General features: G+C 36.9%; 2 protein-coding genes across 5 annotated transcripts; both read left to right on the top strand.

Moving 5' to 3' along the window:
* The first annotated feature begins 9,329 nt into the window (after nt 1–9,329).
* On the top strand, nt 9,330–22,060 carry LOC132300115 (uncharacterized). Of its 4 annotated transcripts, none has more exons than XM_059797073.1 (9): nt 9,330–9,737; nt 10,713–10,786; nt 11,064–11,206; nt 11,291–11,337; nt 11,432–11,540; nt 11,772–11,833; nt 12,033–12,147; nt 20,528–20,691; nt 21,923–22,060. In XM_059797073.1, the coding sequence occupies exons 1-8, from the start codon at nt 9,567–9,569 to the stop codon at nt 20,677–20,679; spliced, it is 873 nt and encodes a 290-aa protein (XP_059653056.1). In that variant the 5' UTR covers nt 9,330–9,566; the 3' UTR covers nt 20,680–20,691; nt 21,923–22,060. The 4 variants fall into 4 exon arrangements, with proteins under 4 accessions (XP_059653056.1, XP_059653055.1, XP_059653057.1 ...); XM_059797072.1 differs by lacking the exon at nt 21,923–22,060 and adding an exon at nt 20,804–20,915; XM_059797074.1 differs by lacking the exon at nt 21,923–22,060 and having other exon boundaries at nt 12,033–12,162; nt 20,528–20,663.
* LOC132300116 (uncharacterized) lies at nt 21,791–22,743 on the top strand. The gene has a single exon (XM_059797075.1). The coding sequence runs from the start codon at nt 21,893–21,895 to the stop codon at nt 22,085–22,087; it is 195 nt and encodes a 64-aa protein (XP_059653058.1). The 5' UTR covers nt 21,791–21,892; the 3' UTR covers nt 22,088–22,743.
* Nucleotides 22,744–23,913: the final 1,170 nt, after the last annotated feature.

The raw sequence follows: 23,913 nt of genomic DNA, 5'->3' as shown, positions 1-23,913 counted from the left end.
TTTATTATTACAAAACACACCAAGTTCACAAAACAACCCACTCCATTTATATATTCATATATAAATCATGTCAGAACTAATATAAAATTAAGCTAATGCAATTAATTTTGTATCGGGGTCTTACAAAAATTAAGGAAAGCGAAAAAGAATTCTTATATATAATTCTATTATATATTTTCAGGGTCTCATGAAATTAGTCGAGGTGCGTGCAAGTTGGCTTGAAAACTCACGATTACCAAAAATATATATATAATAATTGTATTATATATGATGAGCCCCTTTCCAAGTGTTTAGAAAACGGACTTTTTAATGCGAGAGGTCGCTTCGCAAGATCAAAATATGAATGTGGTTTCGGAAGCTTTTCTAGTTAAATTTACATTTATAAAAACTACTACTACAACTAATGAAGTATAGCGAATAGGGATTGTCCACAGAGATTATACGTATTGGAATTTAACTTCGACTCTAGCGTATCAACAGAATGCAAAGGAAAGATTGATTGTTTGATTACTCTAGAAAACAATTAAATTAAAATGCAATTAAAGGAAACTAGTAAGAGATAGGGATTTAAGAGATATGAAGAAAGGTCTTAGGGTGTTGGAATCACCACTAAGTTCATGTAATTAACCACTTACTTTCCATTAATGGGGAATACATTGTTGTGAACAAAATATGACTACTAATTGCAATATTAAGCATGGATCATCAAATTCATGTATGAATTGTCTACCTAACCAACAAATAAAGAACAACCCATCAAATCTAAGCATGACCCATCAAACTAGTCACAATTGTAGCACATATCAATCTAGAGAATTATGAAATTTGCAAAAATAAGCCATGGAATATCAAATCAAGTATAGATTGTCTACCTACCTACAAGCATGAATTAAATTGTAGAACAACCCATCAAGTATAATAATAATCCATCAAATTAATTGACAAACTCATTCAATGAAAACCCAGCCATCACTAGATCCTTAATTAATTACACATAGGCATGCAACCAGCATAGAAAAACTAGTGTAGAGATCAATTCCCAAATAATCATACATAAGACAACATGTAATCAAATAGAGAACCAATAGAAAGAATTAATCCATATGAATAATGTAAAAATAATTCCTAATTTAATCACACATAGACATGTAAATAAACTAGAGAATTAATAGGATGAATTAAACCATAGAAATCATAGAAATATACCAAGATTCATTAAATTCACAAGGCTAGAACACTAATCACAACAATATATATAAATCCCCAAAAATAAAAATACAAGGGTTTAGATTACACAAGACTTAGGGCTCATCCAAGCCCTAAGTGTAGATCTAGGCAATCATGGAGGAGGTAGATGTGGTCATGAAACCCTCAAGGGTAAGCTCCAAATATGGCTCCATCTTTTTCTTCCCCTTCTTCTTCTTTTTCTTTGAAGCTCTAGAGAGAGAGTGTGTATAGATCTAAAGATGGGTTCTTGAGATGTACCTCCACTTCCCTCTTTTCTTCTAACCCTAATCTCTAACTTTTCTAGAGAGAGAATATAAAATTACAATGTAAAAGTAAAATGATAAAGCTCTTTTACAAAATGGTTCAATTCCCTTTAAATACAAGGTCCTTTTCTTAGTTACTAAGTCAGAGATTGTAATACCCCTAATTTCAAAAGGATAATCCTGGTATTTAATTTATTGTTTTAATTGAATTTTTAATTATTTAATTGTTTATTTTAATTATTTGACTTACTTAAATTATTTGAATTGTTTGAATTATTTGATTTATGTGAATTGATTGATTTGTTTGAAGTACTTATTATTATTTGAATGATGTGTCAGTTTATTTGATTATTTGTGTAATTGATTTTAAGTTGCATTCATTGTTTAAGTTAATTAATAAATTATTCTGTTTAATTCGTTATCTTAATTATGGAAGTAATTGTTTTAATTTAATTATTTTAATTGAATTAATTTTGTGGGATTTAATACTTTAATTGTTTTATGTGACTATTATATGGTTTTCATAGGCAGCCGTCATTGATTTTAACCTAGGTTTATTTATGGGCTAAGTTATTTATGGATTAGGGTTAATGTCTGAGTCTAAAAATGCATACGCTTGCTGGAGGTTTTAGAGTTTTAGAAAAACATACGTTTACGTCTGTAACACAAGGGACTGCTAAGAAACAGAGAGTGAGAAAGGGAGCATAGGAAGGCAGAGCAAGGGAAAACTCAGAGATGTGGATTTAGTGTTTCAACTCTAAAAGTTAAAGGCAAGTTTCTGATCTTCTCTTTCACTTTAATTCGTGTTCTATGCATGCCTAGTTTAGACTTCAGGGATTAAATCAAGGATATAATGGATTTAAATAAACATTATAACAAGTCTGTTATGCATGTATGAACTTTGTTTAGACTCGTTGAAATAATTGCTTTGCATTACCTTTGAGGTTCTGTTCTTTGTTTCTTCTATGATTTATGATTAAGCTTTGTTATAGTTGAGATTAGTAATGTGATTGGATGTCTTGAAACTATTTTGGGACTAAGTTTGAACTCAAGAACAAGTATTTAGAACAGTATATAAAAATTCACTAAAGTAATCTACGGTTAGTTACTTAAAATTTCTAACGGAGTTTTTGTAATCTTGTTACAAAATTTGTGTTCCAAACATATTCTAATTGGATATCAGTGGTCTAAAATTTATTTAGGGCTAAGTTTGAACCTAGAATAAGATTTAGAACACATTACAGAGGTACTGTAAATCACCGGAATTGAAGCAGATGAAGCTAGAACGGATGAGGGCTGCTAAAAGGAAGGAGAGAAGGCTCCAAACCTCTTAGAGCCGACTCCTGTGATACCTCCGGATTTCCGGATGCGGGTTGGCCAAGCCCACGCTCGATTACCAGAGGATATCAAACAAATTAGTAATAAACGAACACAGAATACAATTAAGGAAACATGAATAAATAAAAATTTGCTGAAAAGATACTAGAATGATAATCCAAATACTGAAACCTCATAATAAAATCAAATTAATAAAGAATTATTTTGATACATCCAAATTCTCCATTTCTAATACAACTCGGGAATCCATCTGGTGGACCCCTAAAAACTCCAACACTGAAATCATCAATTAAAAAACTCCACTGCTAAATCATGAAGAAGCTCATACGTCGTCGGAAGAATGGGAAGCCGTTTCTGCTTAGCACGAACAAGATTTAAGACCTGGAATTGTCTGTTACTTGAAAAATAATAGTGGGTCAGGCCCACGAACAAGTTCTATTCTAATTGCAATCCATACAGTGACCCCGATACGCAGATACACCCTAGATATCTCAACAATAGCTATCTTATCCATAAATATATAAATATTCACACTAAGGGACATTCACTGGACTACAGTAGGGGTCTCAAGCTGAATAAAAGGCAACATGCGAAAACGTACCCAAAGGTGGGCATGAGTACCTAGACCTAACAGGGTACACCTTAACCTACTATAGCCAGCTACGCATCCACTGCAAATACGCGCCTTAACCAACGACTCTGAGACTCAAGCTCATATTGTGGAACTGTAATCATATATTTAAAATCCGTCCAAACCAGAGTATGTCATTCAATTCTTTGTTGATCTGACATATGATGTATAATCAGTTAACCACTCAACTTATTCAGTTGATATGAGTTAGCTTTAAACAACAGTAAATCCATATGGTCACTCAACTTACTCAGTTGATCTGACCTAAACCACAAACATCAATTAATCCAGATAGTCTCACAACTTACTCAGTTGATCTGACTTAAACAAAATTAGGATTCAATATTTTACAATCCTTTCCTTTAATCCAATAGGTTAGATTTATGCGTCTTGAGCTAAACCATCCATAGTATGACACCGTCCCATACTGGTGCATACAATCCTCCATATCCATGTAATTGACAGAATATATTAATTCAACAATTAAAATTCCACATATATATAATCGTTTAGCGATTTATAATCCAAAACCAATATCTAAATAATTGCAGAAAAGTGTTTAAAGTTTCAGCAATTTAAATCCAAGCATTAAACCATATAGTTGCAGGGAATGATTTAATAATTCAACAACTAACATCCAGACATGCATAGATCAAAACTAATATATCAATGACTCTATTACACATTTAAAATAAATTCTATAGTCATATTATAGTCCAACAAATTACTAAATTAATTTAAGCAATTTAGTTCTTTCCATCCGGTAACAGCGTACTAAATTGTATACTTGTACTCTGTTTTATTCTTTTTAACACAGAGCCATACACTATACCACAAGTCCAATTCGTTAATTAAAAGACTTCACCATGCATCTAAAACTTAATTTAGAATCATGTTTTAGCACCTTAAATTGTCAAATTAAAACTAGATAATAAATCTCCCTCCAGCCGTTAACCGCACGCAAAGTTGTTAAATAGCGCACTATTAATTCCATTCCCTTAGAGGTCAACCTTACTCAATTTAAGGATTTAATAACACCCAAAACCAGCCTTCTAATCCTTCTGTGAAACCCCAGAATCAGCAGAATCATTTCCATGCTCCAAAGTATCAAACAGTTCTTAAAAAAAAAAAAATCAGAAGTGTACTATTGAAGAGAGCCTGCTCTAAATTTTAAAGAGCAGGCTCTTTTGAGCCTGGAGCCTGCTTTAGAAGTCTTAGAGCCGGCTCTACATGTGTGGGAGCCGGCTCCTACTTTAATGGAGTTGGCTCTCACCCCTTTTGAGAGCTTCCAACCTCCGTTTGTTCCATTTTCGACCTTCTGCTTCTTCTCCGGCCTATTTCTACCCTTCAGTTGGTTTCTAAAACTGATCCTAAGGGTCCTATTAATACTAAGAAGCCTGATAATGGTTTGATAACACAACTGGAAACAATTATAGAGGTTTAATTTGCTACCGAATTAAACATGCTTTAGGAACAAAACTGAAACTATTTTTGCAACAACAGTTCCATTCCAACCCCTCTGTTCCTCTTCACTACTAAACTTAGGAGTCTTATCTAATCCAAGTATCATCCCAATCGTTCGTTTATAGTTGTTGAAAGAAAATACAGTAACTAAATTTCCAACAGAATTTACATGCTTTAAGAAAACAAAACTAAAACAGACATGCACGAATTGTAACAGATTTGATTTCAACACAAACAGATCATCAATATAACATATATTAAACATGTAAATTCTAGTTACTGATTAATTAAACCCTAAAGACTACCTAGGTGCATAGAATACAAGCCAAAGGGAAGGAGAAAGAAAAGAACTTGCCTCTGTGGTTTTTGAATAAAAACCTGTCGCCGTCTTCCTAGGTTTTTCCGACGACTTCCGTTCACTGTCAACTCTACCTCCTACTGCTCAACCTTCCTCCTCCTAGGTCTGACCTTTAAGCCAAGGCCAAAACCTTCTCTGACGTTGCTCTATTTTTTCTTCATAACCTCTCTCTGTTTTCACTCTAAACTCTCTGTATTTTCACTATTCGTGAATAGGGTTTGTGCTTACAACTCTAAGCAGACTTATAACAGTATATATATAGGCATATAAAAACCTACATCTACTTATATTAAGAGATGGAAACCCAACTAAACCCTAGTCGGCCAAATACACGATCCCTAACCCTAAAATCCTAATTTAACAACTTAATTAACTCATTTAAAACAATCAAAACTAATTTAATTAAATATAAACAAAAATCCAATTAACCAATTAATTAAAATCTCAATTACATTACATAGAATAATTGACCAAACAAAACAATTCAAATACCCAAATAACAATTAAATCAAATTAAAGAATAAAATAATTAAATCAAATAAAGAATAAAAAAAATTAATTAAGATAAACAAACAATTTGACATATAAGCACATAGCCACAAAAATCAATCCAAAACTGCATATTAAACACTAAAAAAAAAAAATAATAAACAAAATTCCAATTATATTCTTTTTAAATTTAGGGGTATTACAGCTCTCAAAGGGGAGAGCCGGCTCTTGGTGTCATGGAGCCGGCTCCAAGAACCTAGAGCCGGCTCTAGGTGCAAACATAGAGCAGGCTCTCATTTTTCTAGAGCCTGCTCTTCTTGAAAAGCACTGTAACGTGCATTTTTGTTAAAACTGTTTGATTTTCAGAGTTTCTGCAATTAATTTAAATTATTTTAAATGATGTGTGGGACTGTTCAAGGTTGGTTTTATGATGAAAAAATATAAATTCATAGCTGGATTAAAGATTAGAGCAAGATGAACCTAAGAGAAGATGGGTAGTTTGCTCTCTGTTTTATTAGTTTTATTTACTGGAACTGAGTAAGGTTTTTATATATAATTTAATTATATATAATCATATATTAGTTCAGTATTTTAAGGATGGTGAATTAATTTTATTTAACCAAGCTTAGTTGGATTTAATTGATAATTAAATTTTTATTAACTGTATCAATTCATGGACTATGTTGGAGGATGTGAATGCTTGAATTTAATATAGCAGTTTACATTATTGGAATTGAATTTTAGGCTCTGTATTTAATGCTTAATATTTATGTATATGGATTAATTTATCTTGTGCATATTATGGTTGATGACTATTTAATACTGTATTGTCAACTATGTTAACCGGAGGAATGTATGTACCGGTATGGGACGGTGACATACTAGGTATGGACTAGTTCAAACCCTAAGTTCTACCTAACTTGGATTAAGGTATGGATTAATCATATAGGTTAAGTCCATCACCTACTTATGTCATGTCAATCAAATAATTGAATGACCTACTGTGGTTTCTGGATGGAGTTGTGATACATGTATTAGACCACTATACAGATGGATGATATTTTGTATTAGGAGTACGGACTTTATATATATTATTTATATGGTGCCATGGTATGAGCTTGAGTTTTAGGACCGTGGTTAGGGCGCGTATATCGCTTAGGATGGATAGCTGGACAATAGTTGTTGTTCCTTGGTAGGTCTAGGTATACATGACCACGTAAATGTGCGATTTGTATGGTATCTCTACTCAGGCTGAGACAGACCTATTGGATTAGTGAGCGTCCTATAGTGTGTAATATATACATATATGGACTATTCTAGATATTGTTGAGTCTATTTAGAATGTATCTGCTTATCGGATTCCTGTTTGGATCGTAGTAGATCAGGACTTGTATGTGGGCCTGACCCACTCTTTTATTTTTCAGGTACTCGTCAGTTCCAGGGTTAGAGCTTGGTCGTGCAGAGCAGATACAGACTTCTATTTCATCGATTACGTAGGGCTGCTTGCTTTTTAGCTTTGGATTTTATTTCAGTATTTTCATTTACAGTTGGGATTTTTATTAGGGGTCCACTAGCTGGATTCCCGAGTTGTTAAACCTATGGAGTTTTGGATTATCAGATTTGAATAATTTTATTTTAAGGATTTTCAATTAGTATTCCTTCAGTTTATTATTTTATTTCTTATTTCATCTTGTATTCTGTGTTCGGTTACATATTGATTGTTTGATATTCCTCGGGTTTGGGCTTGGGCCTGATCAACCCGCGTCTCGGATCCGAGGGGTATCATAGAAATATAGCCCAAAAATATGTAATCGCGCAACTATGTGGTAGGTAGAAATTGGCGTGCTCGGGAATTAGACAGCTCACTGTCAGCACATTTTCGATCGATCAGACTTTTCTTCGTTCGATCAGAGTTTGTTCGATCGATCCAACTTTTGATCGATCTGGGTTCGATCGATCCGACTCTGATCAATCTCACTTTTCTGCGATTTATCTCACTTGGCAGTTTTCAGCATTAGCTTCCTTTTTGCTCCAAATAAGCCTTCTTTTGCTCCAGAATCTCTCCAAGACTTAGTTTGACTCCAAAAAAGTCTTAAGAAACCATTTTTAGCATGTTTTAACATTATTGGCCTAAAGAGGGAAATAACACAAAATTAGTTTAAAACAGGAAAATAAGATAGATAAAAGTCCTAGAATACTCGAGCTTAAGGGGTTTAAAAGCGCACTTTTCAGCGCTCATCAATATAAATAATTAATAAAAATTTAAAATATATAGGTTTTGGATATAAAAAAGAATGTTACTAAAATTTAAAATATATGGGTTTTGGATTACATGGTAGAGTATTGAAAAGTGAAAATAGTGTTAAGAAAGTACTTCTAAGAGAATAGAATTCTATTATATAAATAATTATATAATATTTAGGTAGAGTATAAAAATAGTGTTAAAAATATTAAAGAAAGTACGTGATATTGAATAGAATTATGTTATACAAATAATTGTTTTATATATAAACGGTAACCAAAAGGCTATATACGTGTTTAAAAAGAAACCCTAAAAAGAGAGAACACAATTATATGATGGCAGAGTAGTCACTAAAAAGTTATTTTTTAAACCTAACCAACCACTTACCATCTTCTGCAATAAGCAATAACTAATATTCTCTGCACTTAAAATTTTGGCCTTTTTTAAATGGTACTTACCATATTAAGTGGTGTTTAAAAATTTTATCAAACAAACTTATTTTTAAAAATTACTTATCATATTCTGCATTTAGAACTGAATTAAGAAATCAAACAGGCGAGGGTAGTTTATGGCATTTCTAATAGAAGCCGATGTTCAAGTGACACAAAATGGGTGTCTACGCGTTGCTAAGGTTTAAAATAGGGAAAATTACATATAAATGGAGTCAAAGTTCCATATTTACTTAGAGGCTGAGTCAAAATTTCATATTTCTCTAAAATGGATTGCTGAGGTGGCACATGGTTTTTTACTGTTTAGAAATTGTGGTGCCTAAAATACCCTTCCACGAAGGTACTACTTTTTCTTCGAAGGTACTACTTTTTTGAACTGAAGGTACTACTTTTTGGCGTCCAGGTACCATGTTTTTTAAACACCCGCGAAGGTACTACTTTTTCTCTGAAGGTACTACTTTTTTGAACTGAAGGTACTATTTTTTTGCACTGAAGGTACTACTTTTTTGTTAGGAAAGGGCATTTTAGGCACCACAATTTTCTAAACAGTAAAAAACCATGTGCCACCTCAGTAATCCATTTTAGAGAAATATGAAACTTTGACTCAGTCTCTAAGTAAATATGGAACTTTGACTCCATGTATATGTAATTTTCCCTTTAAAATAACAGTAATAATAACAAAAATAAAAAATTAGTATATTTTGATGTCTTGGTAAATTTTCGACAAAAAGTTCATGCTGTTGAAAAAGGGGCTTTCTGATTCCATGTTACAGTTATTAGGAGGAGAAAACTCCATGTATTAGTAAACATTCTTACTATTTTCTTCATTTTGGTAAGTCCTTCTTAAGAAATACCACATTGGCCAAAATAGGAACCTCATTTCGCAAACCTAGTTTTAGGGGCTTCCCTTGAATGACTTTTGAAGATTGGCCTTTCCTCGAGTGTGCTTTCGTTTGTACTTAAACTGCTTTTATTGCCTGACCACACCCACATAATAAAGGACTTTTTTTTATGAACTGGAAGTCCTTTTAGAACCTCTCCAAAACTCCCCAAAAACACTTCGTTAGGGTTTATGATGCTGGAATTGCAGGGCTCGTGAAGGACAATGCAAACCCTAGTTTTACGACCTCATTTTACAGGCCTTTTGAACCGTTCATGGCGAAAGGCCTCCACCCTACGCGCATTTTCATCATCATCATCATCTTCTTCAGATTACTCCAACCAGTCCCGTGGTGGTCTTCCTCGGTTCTTCTCCGAAGTCCTCCCTCCTTCCAAGGCACACACTCTCTCTCTCTCTCTCTATATATATATGTATGTATGTATGTTTTTATGTATATATTTTTATTTTTATTTTTATTTTTAATCTTGTAGTTCAATAGAGTTCATCTGGAGATTCTATGTATTCTCTGTTTAGTGTCAGGGGTGAAACTTAGGAAGAGCACAGAACATAAGTTTTGAATGCCATGTTTGTTGTAATCTTGGCTTACCAAACATTTACCGAGAAAAAAATAAAAATAAAAATAAAAATTGGTCGACAAAAGGTGAAAAACTAAGATAGACCAAGCCAAAATTGATATGGGAGCCTCGGTTCATCGTCATTTTGTCCTTCATTGGCTCTCTTAATTGGAACATTACGTTTTGTCGTTACTGAATTTAACTATCATAGGTCAATGGTATGAATTTAAACTTACATTTGAGGGTTTGTAGGTGTTTGTGTGTGTTTATATCTTGGTGAAGAAAAGTATGTAAACTAGATTTGTAATTTCATAGTGATTGTATGCGTTAGGAACACACTCGTTAAATAGATACAAATTTGGGTCCAGGGTTTTGGGTTTTCAATTATATGGGTTTCAATTGTGTTGGAAGGAGACTTTATTGACTGCTAAAATGTTGCCATGCCTGGGTTAGGAAGGTTGGAGATGTGGAACAGTCCACCTTCTGGTAGACTCCATTTTGTAGATCAAGTTTTCAAAAACTCAATTTGATTGAATAAACTTGAAGTTGTAGTTTAGGAACACAAAAGGAAAAAAGGGAGGTCTTCCGTTTGTTAAGATATTTACCTGCCATTTTATTTGATAGTGGAGTTCCAAATGTTACACGTCTGGACGGAAAATGAAGAGTCATAATACTTCTTTATAAGTGAATATACGAAACGTTTTTATTTTTAATTTTTTATTATATATTGCGTACCTCATTCTTTGGTTTAGGCTTGGTTGGATGCATAAGCTTATTATTTTGTTTAACAAATCAGGATGGTGTTGTTCGCGTACAAGGTGATGAATTTTGGCATATGACTAAAGTTCTAAGGTTAAGCACAAGTGATAGGTACTCTTTATTTCTCCGACTTCTCAGTGAAACTTACTTTGTTTTGTTTACTGAATCCTGTCTAAAAGCTGGAATCAAATGCAAGCTATCCGATCAAAGATATTGTGAAAATGCTAAACATATATGTTGCATCATAGTCAGGGTGACATATTACTATATTATGACTTGGAAGTGTTAGTTAAACATTTGAGCATTCAGTCACATCTTGTGTGCTTCAAATGTATTTTAGCTCAAAGCTTCTATTGTATCGATGATCTTCCTCGTCATGACATGCAAGGGTAGAGCTCTTCAATGGGAAAGGAGGGTTAATTGAAGGGTGCATACAGAGTGTTGATCGCTCTGGAGCGGATATTGTGGCACTTGAAGATCTGAAACTAGTTCCACCCCAGACCACACAGTGGCATGTATTTGCAGCTTTTGGTGAGTTTAATACCATGAAAGGATACAAAATTATTTTGTTCTTCCAAAGCAAAGAATAACATCGTGTTTTGTGCCTGTTATTAGGTACATTGAAGGGTGGTCGAGCTGACTGGCTCGTTGAGAAATGCACAGTATGTCTAGATGTATTTATGGGGATTATACTTTTGTCTAAATTCTAATTGTGAATTTATTCTTTGCCTCTCTTTTGTTCTGTTCTTATCTTAGGAGCTGGGAGCTGCTAGTGTAACGCCTCTGCTGACTGTACGTTCTCCTTTAATCTCTGAAAATCGGATGGACAGACTGCAACGTGTTAATCTAGCTGCAGCTAAACAATGTAAATTGTTTGTTCTATTTTTATTTTCTCCCACTTGAAGTTTCTGGATTTGGTTTAGTGTCACCTGATTTCTCCTGCTATTAGTTATTATGCATTGGGATATGGAGATGCCATCTACACAGTTCAAATGTGGTTTAGATTGATGGATGAGTACTTGTCTGCAGTTATTATTATTGTTTTCTGAATTTTGATTATTGTTATTGTTCTCTAAATGTTAAATCTCTGTTATAGGTCAAAGGCTTCATGAAATGACTTTGAATCCTCCTACAAAAGTTGGTGGTCTTTTACCTATTGTGAGTTACTCTTCCTCTTTATTTGTTTAGGAGGTTTGAAAATGTTCTGGTTCTGTTCATAGAAAAATGATGGTAAAATGTTATTGTATCATACGTGATGTATATAATTTATTTGGCTTTCTTGTCATAATGAAATTTGTTGGGAGGTTTGTGCCTAGAATGTTTGTAAGACTTACATGCATTATTTTGTATGCTCTAGGTCACGCAGTCAAAGCTCTCTTTTGTGGCTGTAGCAGAGGCTACTCCTGTTGTTAATGCATTGTCTTCCTCTAGAAAAGATTCAAGTGGGTTAATAATAATTGGACCGGAAGGGGGTTAGTATATGATATGTTAGTCTCTTTTTCTCTCCCGTCTCTCTATTAATTCTCTGTGCCATGTATATATGCCAAACTAGGATATGTCTGAACAGAATAACACTTGTTTTATTTGATGTTTTGATTGGTATTAGTGTAAAGTTTGGGTAATTAGTCTTCACCACAAACCAGAGTAATTAGGAACCAAAGTTTGTATATGGGAGTTGATTTTAAATTGTCATTTTTAAATTTTTTATGCTCTATGTGAATTATAGAAATGAGTTAATGAGAATATATTTGATAGATATGCAGAACAGGAGAACAGACAATAGGAGTAACAAATAGCAAGGCCTTAGCCCTTAGAAATCACATTGACTCTAAGGCCATGTTTGGTGTGAGTGAATGGAATCAAATGAAGCCGGAATGGAATGCTTTTGTTTCCATTCTCTTGTTTGGTGTGCCACATTAAATGTGGAATGGCCATTTCAAGGCATTCCCAGGGAATGCTCATTCCATAAAAAAGGTGGAATGCCCATTCCTCTTCTTGAGACGTGGAATGACCATTCCATTCCCATTCATTCCCACTAATAATAAAATAAAAAAAGTCAAAGACAAAAAATACCATTTGCCTTCATTATTGCCCAGTATATTTCTTTCAAAAAAGGTAACTGCCCAGTGTTTTATTATTGCCCAGTATATTTCTTTCAAAAAAGGTAACTGCTCTTTCAAAGCCTTTCAAAATTGCTACAAACTTCATTACTCATCAAAAAAGTAATTATTTTTTAGGGCTCTAATATGATGAGTTCACAATAAATAAAAGCAATTTTTAATAGATTTTCTTGAACTCAAGATATTCGTACATTTTTCTTACATTTTGTAAGATAATTATAATTTTCATAGATTTTACAAAAATGCATTAGTTGGTATAAGCTAGTTATATTTTATTCCATGTTAAAATAATAAAATATGTAATTTCGTTAATATAATTGATATATTATAAGTAAAGGTATTTTGGAGAAACTAATTTAAAAGTTATTCCATTCCAGCTTATTAATTGGTCTGACCAAATAGGGGAATGGGAATGGTCATTCCACTACTGCATCATTCTCTATTTGTAGCCAAACAGTGGAATGAGAATCATCATTCCATTCCTGCATCATTCCCATTCCATTCCCACTTGCATTCCATTCCTGCCTCATTCCATTCCTGCGAACCAAACATGCCCTAAAAGTATTTGAGATTTCAGTCTCTAAGGCTTCATTTGTTTCAGGAAATATTTCAAAAGAATTATTAGAAGGCTGTTTGATGGATTCCTCTAATTGAATCAATCCCGTGGATGGAGTTATTTCAGGGTGTATTTTAATGTTTGAGGGCTAAAAGATCGTTTTGAGTTTTTTTTTTTAGCTAGGAAGGGTTTTTTTTTGTAATTTTGAATCTCTCGACGGCAAAATAAAACTGGCGAGTGGCGTCAGTCCCAGGGGTGCAATGTGAGACTTTTTGTAAGTTTGAGGGCTTAATTGCAACGTTTAATAGTTGTGGGGTCCATGTTGCAACAACTCTTAAGGAGTGTCCAGTGCACTTTGCCTAATAAAATGCTTATATATATATTTACACACACACACACACACACAGAAGTTAAAAAATTGTTGAAATCTGAGAAATATTGTAGAATAAATGTGGAATGTTGGAGCATTTAAGTTTTTAATTTGGATGAATATTTGGAATGTTGGAGCATTTAAGCTTTTAATTTGGATGAATATCCGGGATGTAGGTCAAATGATGGTCTGAACATAATCAAGGAATCAGCTTATACATTAATAAAACCTCATTAAATCAAAGGAAAATAGTATGACAGTGAAATGGGTTCTAATGCAAATCTATTAAAGAGTGCATTTGTATATTTTAATTATAATGAAATGGGCATTCTTTATGATGTAGAATGTTTACCAATCAGATGCAAAAGTTTAGTAGTTTAGCTTTTGCCTTAGATCTAGGCTAGTGTTAGCCCCTTGACGGTTGTCCAAGGGAAGACATGGGCATTTCAAGGCCATGCCATGTCTTGGGAATACTTTGGCTTTGGTTAGACAGCCATGAGGATGCTCAGTGGGTTGTCAGCGTGCACAAGATGCTCAGCGTGCACACAAGATGCTTAAAAGGATGTTCGGCGTGCACTGGGGGTGCCCAGTGGCACTTTCGTAAATATGGCGAAAAGTGAAACTTGGAGTTTTGACTTGGGATCTTTATGGGAGGTACCTTGAGTCCATAGAAGCTGGTTGGCGCAGACGGCACTCAATTTGGATGTCGGGAAAGGCTTGAAAGGCCATTATGACTCCTCAAGTATGGGTGATGTTTACTCCTGTCAGAGTGCTGGATTTCCTTAAGACTATACTAGGGAGGAGTCTGTTGAGCACATCGGTCAGGCTATGGCATGGCTTGCTTAGAGGGCTTAGCCAACGTGCATGGGTATGTGTTGTACCACTCCAAGATGGTTGCACAAGTGGGGAGCATCCAAGATATATATGGGCAAACAAGTGAGCACCGACACGCGCGCTGGTGTGCAGCGGCTCGTGTGCGGGCGTGCAGGTGGGCGCGCGGGCAGGCGTCCAACCTAGTGTGTGCGAGCGTCTAGCTCGGCGTGCGCACGGGCGTCCAGGCGGGTGTACAGCCACGGAGGCATGAGGGATCAAACATGGCGCGCGTAGAAGGGCACTAGTGTGTGCGCCGGCGTGCACTTTGGCATGCACCCGAGCGTGCGCACGGGCGTGCATGGCTTGGCATGCCGTGCACTCAGAGACATATATATGTGGGTGCAGATTGGTGGACTTGGCTTGGGCTAGGTTCACAAGGTTGACTCAGATGTGGCTAGAGCATAGACAACACAAAGTCATGGCTTGCGGTTACAAGAGGTGGTGGCTTAGTGGGCTCGATCGGTTGGGGGAAGTTAGTAGCGCTTCTCACTCATCATGGGAAGTGGGGGAGTGCTGAGTAACCTCCCAAGCATGTGGCACAATTCTGAGAGGACCAACACACAGGCGGTTAAGGGTGGTTTCTTCCACTATGCAGAATGTAACTTCTTGTGGTTATGTGGCATGAGCAGAACATGCCAACAAGTCTAGCAGTTGGGCTTGTCAACTGCATTATAGTGCTGGCACATCTAGAGGGTGCCAGCACGACCCTAGGTGGATGGGGGTGTCATCCATCATCTTAGTGGGCAGTTATGAGCGGTTTTGAGAGTGGCCTATATAATGCTAAGGCGGGCTTTGTAGAGGGAATAGAGAAGAGGGTGTGAGCCTTGGTTCCTTGTACGAACTTATGTTCCTTTGTAATATGTTTAATATGAGCAAAGGTTGTGGCTTGTCCCTGTAAAATGTGTGTGCCTTCTTTGTATTTCTATACTGTGTGAATTGTGTTGTAGTGTTGGCTGAGACTTGGTGGCCCCAAGTGCCATTACAGAGGCAAAAATTCGTAGTGTAATTTAGCCCTGTAACAGCTAGTATGGTTTGCTTGTGTTTAGGTTTGATGTTGTAAAAGTTAGGTTAGGTTTGGGGTTAGATTTACTGCTTAGAAATATAGTTTAGGAGATCTGAGAGGGAATGGAGTCACGTGTCCCTTAAAGCAAGCAATAGGGTCAAATAGATTTCTGTACATATCAGGCAGGTGTTGTGATGAAGTAAGTGAACTGGAATATCTTCATAAAGGCTAGTTTCACTAAGACTAGGGATTAGTAGACTTGGTTATCCAAGAACCATTTATAGTGGTCTAACTGATGGATAAACCTTCGAAAGAATAGCCTGTATGTGCCTAGTCTAATTAAAGAGACCATAGGCCCGGACCTAAAACTCAAAAAAGTTTATTTTCCTAACCCACCGCAGGTGGGCGCGCGGGCAGGCGTCCAACCTAGTGTGTGCGAGCGTCTAGCTCGGCGTGCGCACGGGCGTCCAGGCGGGTGTACAGCCACGGAGGCATGAGGGTTCAAACATGGCGCGCGTAGAAGGGCACTAGTGTGTGCGCCGGCGTGCACTTTGGCATGCACCCGAGCGTGCGCACGGGCGTGCATGGCTTGGCATGCCGTGCACTCAGAGACATATATATGTGGGTGCAGATTGGTGGACTTGGCTTGGGCTAGGTTCACAAGGTTGACTCAGATGTGGCTAGAGCATAGACAACACAAAGTCATGGCTTGCGGTTACAAGAGGTGGTGGCTTAGTGGGCTCGATCGGTTGGGGGAAGTTAGTAGCGCTTCTCACTCATCATGGGAAGTGGGGGAGTGCTGAGTAACCTCCCAAGCATGTGGCACAATTCTGAGAGGACCAACACACAGGCGGTTAAGGGTGGTTTCTTCCACTATGCAGAATGTAACTTCTTGTGGTTATGTGGCATGAGCAGAACATGCCAACAAGTCTAGCAGTTGGGCTTGTCAACTGCATTATAGTGCTGGCACATCTAGAGGGTGCCAGCACGACCCTAGGTGGATGGGGGTGTCATCCATCATCTTAGTGGGCAGTTATGAGCGGTTTTGAGAGTGGCCTATATAATGCTAAGGCGGGCTTTGTAGAGGGAATAGAGAAGAGGGTGTGAGCCTTGGTTCCTTGTACGAACTTATGTTCCTTTGTAATATGTTTAATATGAGCAAAGGTTGGGGCTTGTCCCTGTAAAATGTGTGTGCCTTCTTTATATTTCTATACTGTGTGAATTGTGTTGTAGTGTTGGCTGAGACTTGGTGGCCCCAAGTGCCATTACAGAGGCAAAAATTCGTAGTGTAATTTAGCCCTGTAACAGCTAGTATGGTTTGCTTGTGTTTAGGTTTGATGTTGTAAAAGTTAGGTTAGGTTTGGGGTTAGATTTACTGCTTAGAAATATAGTTTAGGAGATCTGAGAGGGAATGGAGTCACGTGTCCCTCAAAGCAAGCAATAGGGTCAAATAGATTTCTGTACATATCAGGCAGGTGTTGTGATGAAGTAAGTGAACTGGAATATCTTCATAAAGGCTAGTTTCACTAAGACTAGGGATTAGTAGACTTGGTTATCCAAGAACCATTTATAGTGGTCTAACTGATGGATAAACCTTCGAAACAATAGCCTGTATGTGCCTAGTCTAATTAAAGAGACCATAGGCCCGGACCTAAAACTCAAAAAAGTTTATTTTCCTAACCCACCGCAGGTGGGCGCGCGGGCAGGCGTCCAACCTAGTGTGTGCGAGCGTCTAGCTCGGCGTGCGCACGGGCGTCCAGGCGGGTGTACAGCCACGGAGGCATGAGGGTTCAAACATGGCGCGCGTAGAAGGGCACTAGTGTGTGCGCCGGCGTGCACTTTGGCATGCACCCGAGCGTGCGCACGGGCGTGCATGGCTTGGCATGCCGTGCACTCAGAGACATATTTATGTGGGTGCAGATTGGTGGACTTGGCTTGGGCTAGGTTCACAAGGTTGACTCAGATGTGGCTAGAGCATAGACAACACAAAGTCATGGCTTGCGGTTACAAGAGGTGGTGGCTTAGTGGGCTCGATCGGTTGGGGGAAGTTAGTAGCGCTTCTCACTCATCATGGGAAGTGGGGGAGTGCTGAGTAACCTCCCAAGCATGTGGCACAATTCTGAGAGGACCAACACACAGGCGGTTAAGGGTGGTTTCTTCCACTATGCAGAATGTAACTTCTTGTGGTTATGTGGCATGAGCAGAACATGCCAACAAGTCTAGCAGTTGGGCTTGTCAACTGCATTATAGTGCTGGCACATCTAGAGGGTGCCAGCACGACCCTAGGTGGATGGGGGTGTCATCCATCATCTTAGTGGACAGTTATGAGCGGTTTTGAGAGTGGCCTATATAATGCTAAGGCGGGCTTTGTAGAGGGAATAGAGAAGAGGGTGTGAGCCTTGGTTCCTTGTACGAACTTATGTTCCTTTGTAATATGTTTAATATGAGCAAAGGTTGGGGCTTGTCCCTGTAAAATGTGTGTGCCTTCTTTATATTTCTATACTGTGTGAATTGTGTTGTAGTGTTGGCTGAGACTTGGTGGCCCCAAGTGCCATTACAGAGGCAAAAATTCGTAGTGTAATTTAGCCCTGTAACAGCTAGTATGGTTTGCTTGTGTTTAGGTTTGATGTTGTAAAAGTTAGGTTAGGTTTGGGGTTAGATTTACTGCTTAGAAATATAGTTTAGGAGATCTGAGAGGGAATGGAGTCACGTGTCCCTCAAAGCAAGCAATAGGGTCAAATAGATTTCTGTACATATCAGGCAGGTGTTGTGATGAAGTAAGTGAACTGGAATATCTTCATAAAGGCTAGTTTCACTAAGACTAGGGATTAGTAGACTTGGTTATCCAAGAACCATTTATAGTGGTCTAACTGATGGATAAACCTTCGAAACAATAGCCTGTATGTGCCTAGTCTAATTAAAGAGACCATAGGCCCGGACCTAAAACTCAAAAAAGTTTATTTTCCTAACCCACCGCAGGTGGGCGCGCGGGCAGGCGTCCAACCTAGTGTGTGCGAGCGTCTAGCTCGGCGTGCGCACGGGCGTCCAGGCGGGTGTACAGCCACGGAGGCATGAGGGTTCAAACATGGCGCGCGTAGAAGGGCACTAGTGTGTGCGCCGGCGTGCACTTTGGCATGCACCCGAGCGTGCGCACGGGCGTGCATGGCTTGGCATGCCGTGCACTCAGAGACATATTTATGTGGGTGCAGATTGGTGGACTTGGCTTGGGCTAGGTTCACAAGGTTGACTCAGATGTGGCTAGAGCATAGACAACACAAAGTCATGGCTTGCGGTTACAAGAGGTGGTGGCTTAGTGGGCTCGATCGGTTGGGGGAAGTTAGTAGCGCTTCTCACTCATCATGGGAAGTGGGGGAGTGCTGAGTAACCTCCCAAGCATGTGGCACAATTCTGAGAGGACCAACACACAGGCGGTTAAGGGTGGTTTCTTCCACTATGCAGAATGTAACTTCTTGTGGTTATGTGGCATGAGCAGAACATGCCAACAAGTCTAGCAGTTGGGCTTGTCAACTGCATTATAGTGCTGGCACATCTAAAGGGTGCCAGCACGACCCTAGGTGGATGGGGGTGTCATCCATCATCTTAGTGGACAGTTATGAGCGGTTTTGAGAGTGGCCTATATAATGCTAAGGCGGGCTTTGTAGAGGGAATAGAGAAGAGGGTGTGAGCCTTGGTTCCTTGTACGAACTTATGTTCCTTTGTAATATGTTTAATATGAGCAAAGGTTGGGGCTTGTCCCTGTAAAATGTGTGTGCCTTCTTTATATTTCTATACTGTGTGAATTGTGTTGTAGTGTTGGCTGAGACTTGGTGGCCCCAAGTGCCATTACAGAGGCAAAAATTCGTAGTGTAATTTAGCCCTGTAACAGCTAGTATGGTTTGCTTGTGTTTAGGTTTGATGTTGTAAAAGTTAGGTTAGGTTTGGGGTTAGATTTACTGCTTAGAAATATAGTTTAGGAGATCTGAGAGGGAATGGAGTCACGTGTCCCTCAAAGCAAGCAATAGGGTCAAATAGATTTCTGTACATATCAGGCAGGTGTTGTGATGAAGTAAGTGAACTGGAATATCTTCATAAAGGCTAGTTTCACTAAGACTAGGGATTAGTAGACTTGGTTATCCAAGAACCATTTATAGTGGTCTAACTGATGGATAAACCTTCGAAACAATAGCCTGTATGTGCCTAGTCTAATTAAAGAGACCATAGGCCCGGACCTAAAACTCAAAAAAGTTTATTTTCCTAACCCACCGCACCCCCCCCCCCCCCCCCCCCCCCTCCCCGCTTCAGATAATATTTATCAAAAAATTGTTCAGATCATAGTTCCTGACTGTGTGGATGTTGAAAAATTGAAACACCATACTAGGATGGTTTTCTTGAGTTTTTATTTAACATGAGAATCGCATGATTTTGTTATTTAAATTTAATATAGAACAGCTATTAGACCGGCCATACTTTATGGTACCTAATGTCGGGCAACTAGGAAACAACATTTGCATAAAGTGAGTGGCAGAAATGTGAATATTGAGATGGATGCGCTGTAAGACTAAAAAGGATAGAATTAGAAATGATGATGTTCTGGAGATGGTTGGAGAAGCACCAATTGTAGATAAAATGAAAGAAAATAGGTTAAGATGGTTTGGATATGTGCAAAGATGACCTTTAAGTGCGCCACTTAGGAAAAGTGACATAGTCCACATTGAGGGTAATACTGGGGAAAGAGAAAGACCAAAGTTAATGTGGGTAGAATTAGTAAAGAAATATGTGATAACATGCCTTGGCTCTTAAAACCTAGGGATCTTATATTTTGGGTGATGGCTATTAGAGATTCATAGTTCTAGATTTTATGTCTTATAAATTTGAATCGGAGTTGTGTTTCATCTCATAGAGGGATAATGTTGGTTTTGTAATTTTTCAGACTTCACTGAGAAAGAGGTGAATTTGATATTAGAAGCAGGTGCAACTGCTGTTGGTCTTGGGTCACATCGCTTGCGAGTTGAAACTGCAACAATGGCACTTTTGGCAACTCTAATGCTATGGTCTGACTCACAGGGACTTCCCAATTTTTAGTTGTGCTTACAGGTAAGCCTTTTTGTGCATCTCTGGAATATCCTCAAACTTTTGGCCTCATTGAATTATTTTTCTCGAATACCTAGTATCTTTTAAGTAATTATCTGTATCTCATGTTTCTTAGAGTAAAGGCTGTGATGGACTGAGTTGAGATAGATGACATATTTTTTGTGGAAGACATGTTATGAATTTATTAACTTTACCTCATGGAGAAAGGCCGTTATTCTTTTTGAATTTGTTTAATTTGTTCAAAAAATGACTTATTTATTTAAATTTCATATGTATAAAATTTCAACAAGAAGCTGCTATCCTTTAATATTCCTCAGGCTTAGTTTGGTTAGGTTGAAATAGCATGAAAGGAAAAGAAATGGAATTTTTAAAAACTTTTTAAGAGTTTGGATAGAAGGAAAAGGAAAATTTTGTTTTCTTGAGAAAAATTTATGAAATTTCATTTATACCCTTTTTTACTTTCTAAAATAAATTGTGTTTATGCATAACTTTGATAAAATAATATAATAGTTATATCTATCAAGGTGTCCTACAAATTTTTTATTATTTAAATTCTTATATTGCTTTTATTTTTTAAAAAAATAAAAAAATTATTAAATATAAATTTATTTAGACCTATTGCTATATTTAATAAAAATAGGGAGACTTTAGGTATATTATGATATTTTCTATTAACTTTCATGCTATCGAAACAATGAAATGAGACTTTCTAACAATTTTCTTTAAAAAAAACTTCATGTTAACCAAATGAATCTTAGAAAAAATTTCCTTTCTTTCACTTTCACTTTTTTTTCATCAAACCAAATGAACTCTCAATGTCGTTTAGGTTGTTATCATTTACTCCCGGATAAATCTAATCAATATGGTTTACTTTTGATAATTCTTTTTCAACCTTATCTCCTAAGCCTGATTAATTCTTTGAACGAATCCAAAATTATTAAACAAACCCCTGAGAAAAAAAAAATTCAGGTTCAGATAATAACATCCAGTGGTTAATCAGTAATATTCCAGGAAACAAGGGGCCAATAAGAATGACTCTGCTCTCCTCAACTGAACGCAGAGCTGCTGTTGATTCCTTAAGAACAGCAGTAAATGTAGGTATTGTAGATTAATCTTTTAAAATAAAGCTCTCTTTAGAAAGTCCATAATGTCTATTTAATGGTTGAATATTGAAGGACAACAAATATATACACACGTGTGAGAAATGGCTAATCAGTTGGACAAATTGTTGCAGTCGATCAAGTCGAAAGTTCGATCTCTGAAGAAGTCGAAGAAACCGTACATGAAGATGAACAAGAGCTGCAGTGTGAAGGTGGAGATCCGAAGCAGGAACGCTCGCAAACTCATCGACAAGACTCTCAAAGCCGCAGACCGCCCAGGGAAGTGTAGCCTGTTCTAAAACTCTCTCCCCGTTTTTTTTTTTTTTTTTTTTAATGATTCTTTTGTTTGTATCTTTTTCAATCGAGTTCCTAGTGGGAGCAAATTACTGTGTAGCTCGACAATTTTTATAATGTTGGGTTTGGAAGTATCGAATTGGCGTTTTAGAATTAAAATTGGAGGATCAATTTAGTGTTCCTAAATATTGCACAAGTTCAAAGCAGATGTCACCACCTGAGAAGTTGTAGGGTTGGAGTTGGAAGCATGGTTTGCCGTATCGGATACGCAATCCTTTTTCAAGTCCGATATGCGACTCGTATCGACCAGTTTACACTGACTTTGTCCAAGTCTGTTACACCGCTAACCATGGTTAGAAGGATTGGAAGGACAAACCTTGTGATTTTGAGGAAGAATATGTGAAGGGGAAGATTGAATATTCCTGTCCAAGAAGTAAAACTTATGGTGTTGCATAGAGTAATGTTGTGTATCACTAGAGAGATTATGTAGAGGAAGTTATGGTTTATAGTGACACTCAAGGGTCAAGTGTGGCTAATTGTATTTTTGTGCGAGGAAGAGAGCCAGAAACTCGGACATCCTAGATTTGATTTTCGTACGGCACAAAAATATATGAATTTAAATGATATGTATGGTTTGTGGGTGATTTACCTTTTGAGTTTATATCTATTTCATATACATGTACTTGGACTATTATAACTACTCAAGAAAAAAATTCCAATGAATATTCATATGTGGCTCCTTTCAATAATTTGGTTTGAAATTAAAGTTCACAATCAAATCAAATTTAGGTTGGATGTAAAATATTTTTTTTATTTTTTTGTGTTTGGTTGTAGTAAAATATTTACGAAGAAAAAAATATTAAAACCTAATAAAATAAATTTACTCATCAATTTTCGACAAGTTATTTTACACGACCCAGATAGATTCGATACATCGTGGAGGGATTTTACCATGTAGACTTGTTTTCGAGGAAAATATTCTGCCGTACGCAGTGTCAAATCCGATTTATTTCATGCCCTAGTCATATGCAATCAGTTTTATGTAAATATTTGAAATTTGCCTTCTAATAATCTAATTAATTTTTTCCTTGTTTTTTCGCTTCCTTTTTCCAATAAATCAGAACTCTCGTCTAATGTTTTATATATTTCTTTTGGTTAGGGTCTCATGTAATGTTTTACGTAATTGATTATATGCCCTATTTTTTTTTTACTATAAAATTTCTTGGAATCAATGCTGGTTACGAAAAAGTATATGTATAATTCATCTATTGTTTGGTACAATATTAAGTTATAATAAATTAACAATCAAATATTATTCTTTGAAAAACCATCAAACTCTCTCTTTAAATTGGATAACTGAACCATTTACAATTGGGGCATTTTTTTACTAAGCGCCTTAAATAGAGCTAAATAAAAATATGGAATTCATGTAGTGAACTCTAAATAATTGAAAATAAATTTGGTTATGGTTGATAATTGGGCCATTTAGAGGTTTTTCTCATTTAGAGATTCTTATTTTTTTATTTTAAAAGAAAAAAACAGCAACTACTCGGTCTAACAGGTATAACTAGTGTGTGATGACGGAGCATTTAAGCTTTTCTTATATATTATTAGACAATTTCAGGCTTCAGCAACATGTGAGAGGCTTCCCTGGATATGTGATAAACGAGAACACTAGTTTGGTTATGGTCTCTATTGTTTGGATTATTTGGCTTATGTCTTTTCTCAGATCTTTGTTGTTGTGAGTTTTTTTGGCCCCTTTGTTGCATGGTGTGCTGAAATGGTTGGTCTGTCTTTGTTGCTATGTCCATCCTATTGGATTTTTGGTTTC

This window comes from Cornus florida, unplaced genomic scaffold, assembly GCF_030987335.1.
Source record: "Cornus florida cultivar Cherokee Brave unplaced genomic scaffold, ASM3098733v1 CherokeeBrave_3.0.0_Hap2_Chr03, whole genome shotgun sequence".
Classification (NCBI taxonomy): Eukaryota; Viridiplantae; Streptophyta; class Magnoliopsida; order Cornales; family Cornaceae; genus Cornus; species Cornus florida.
Note: the sequence above shows the minus strand (reverse complement) of the source record. Positions and strands in the feature narration are given on the sequence as shown.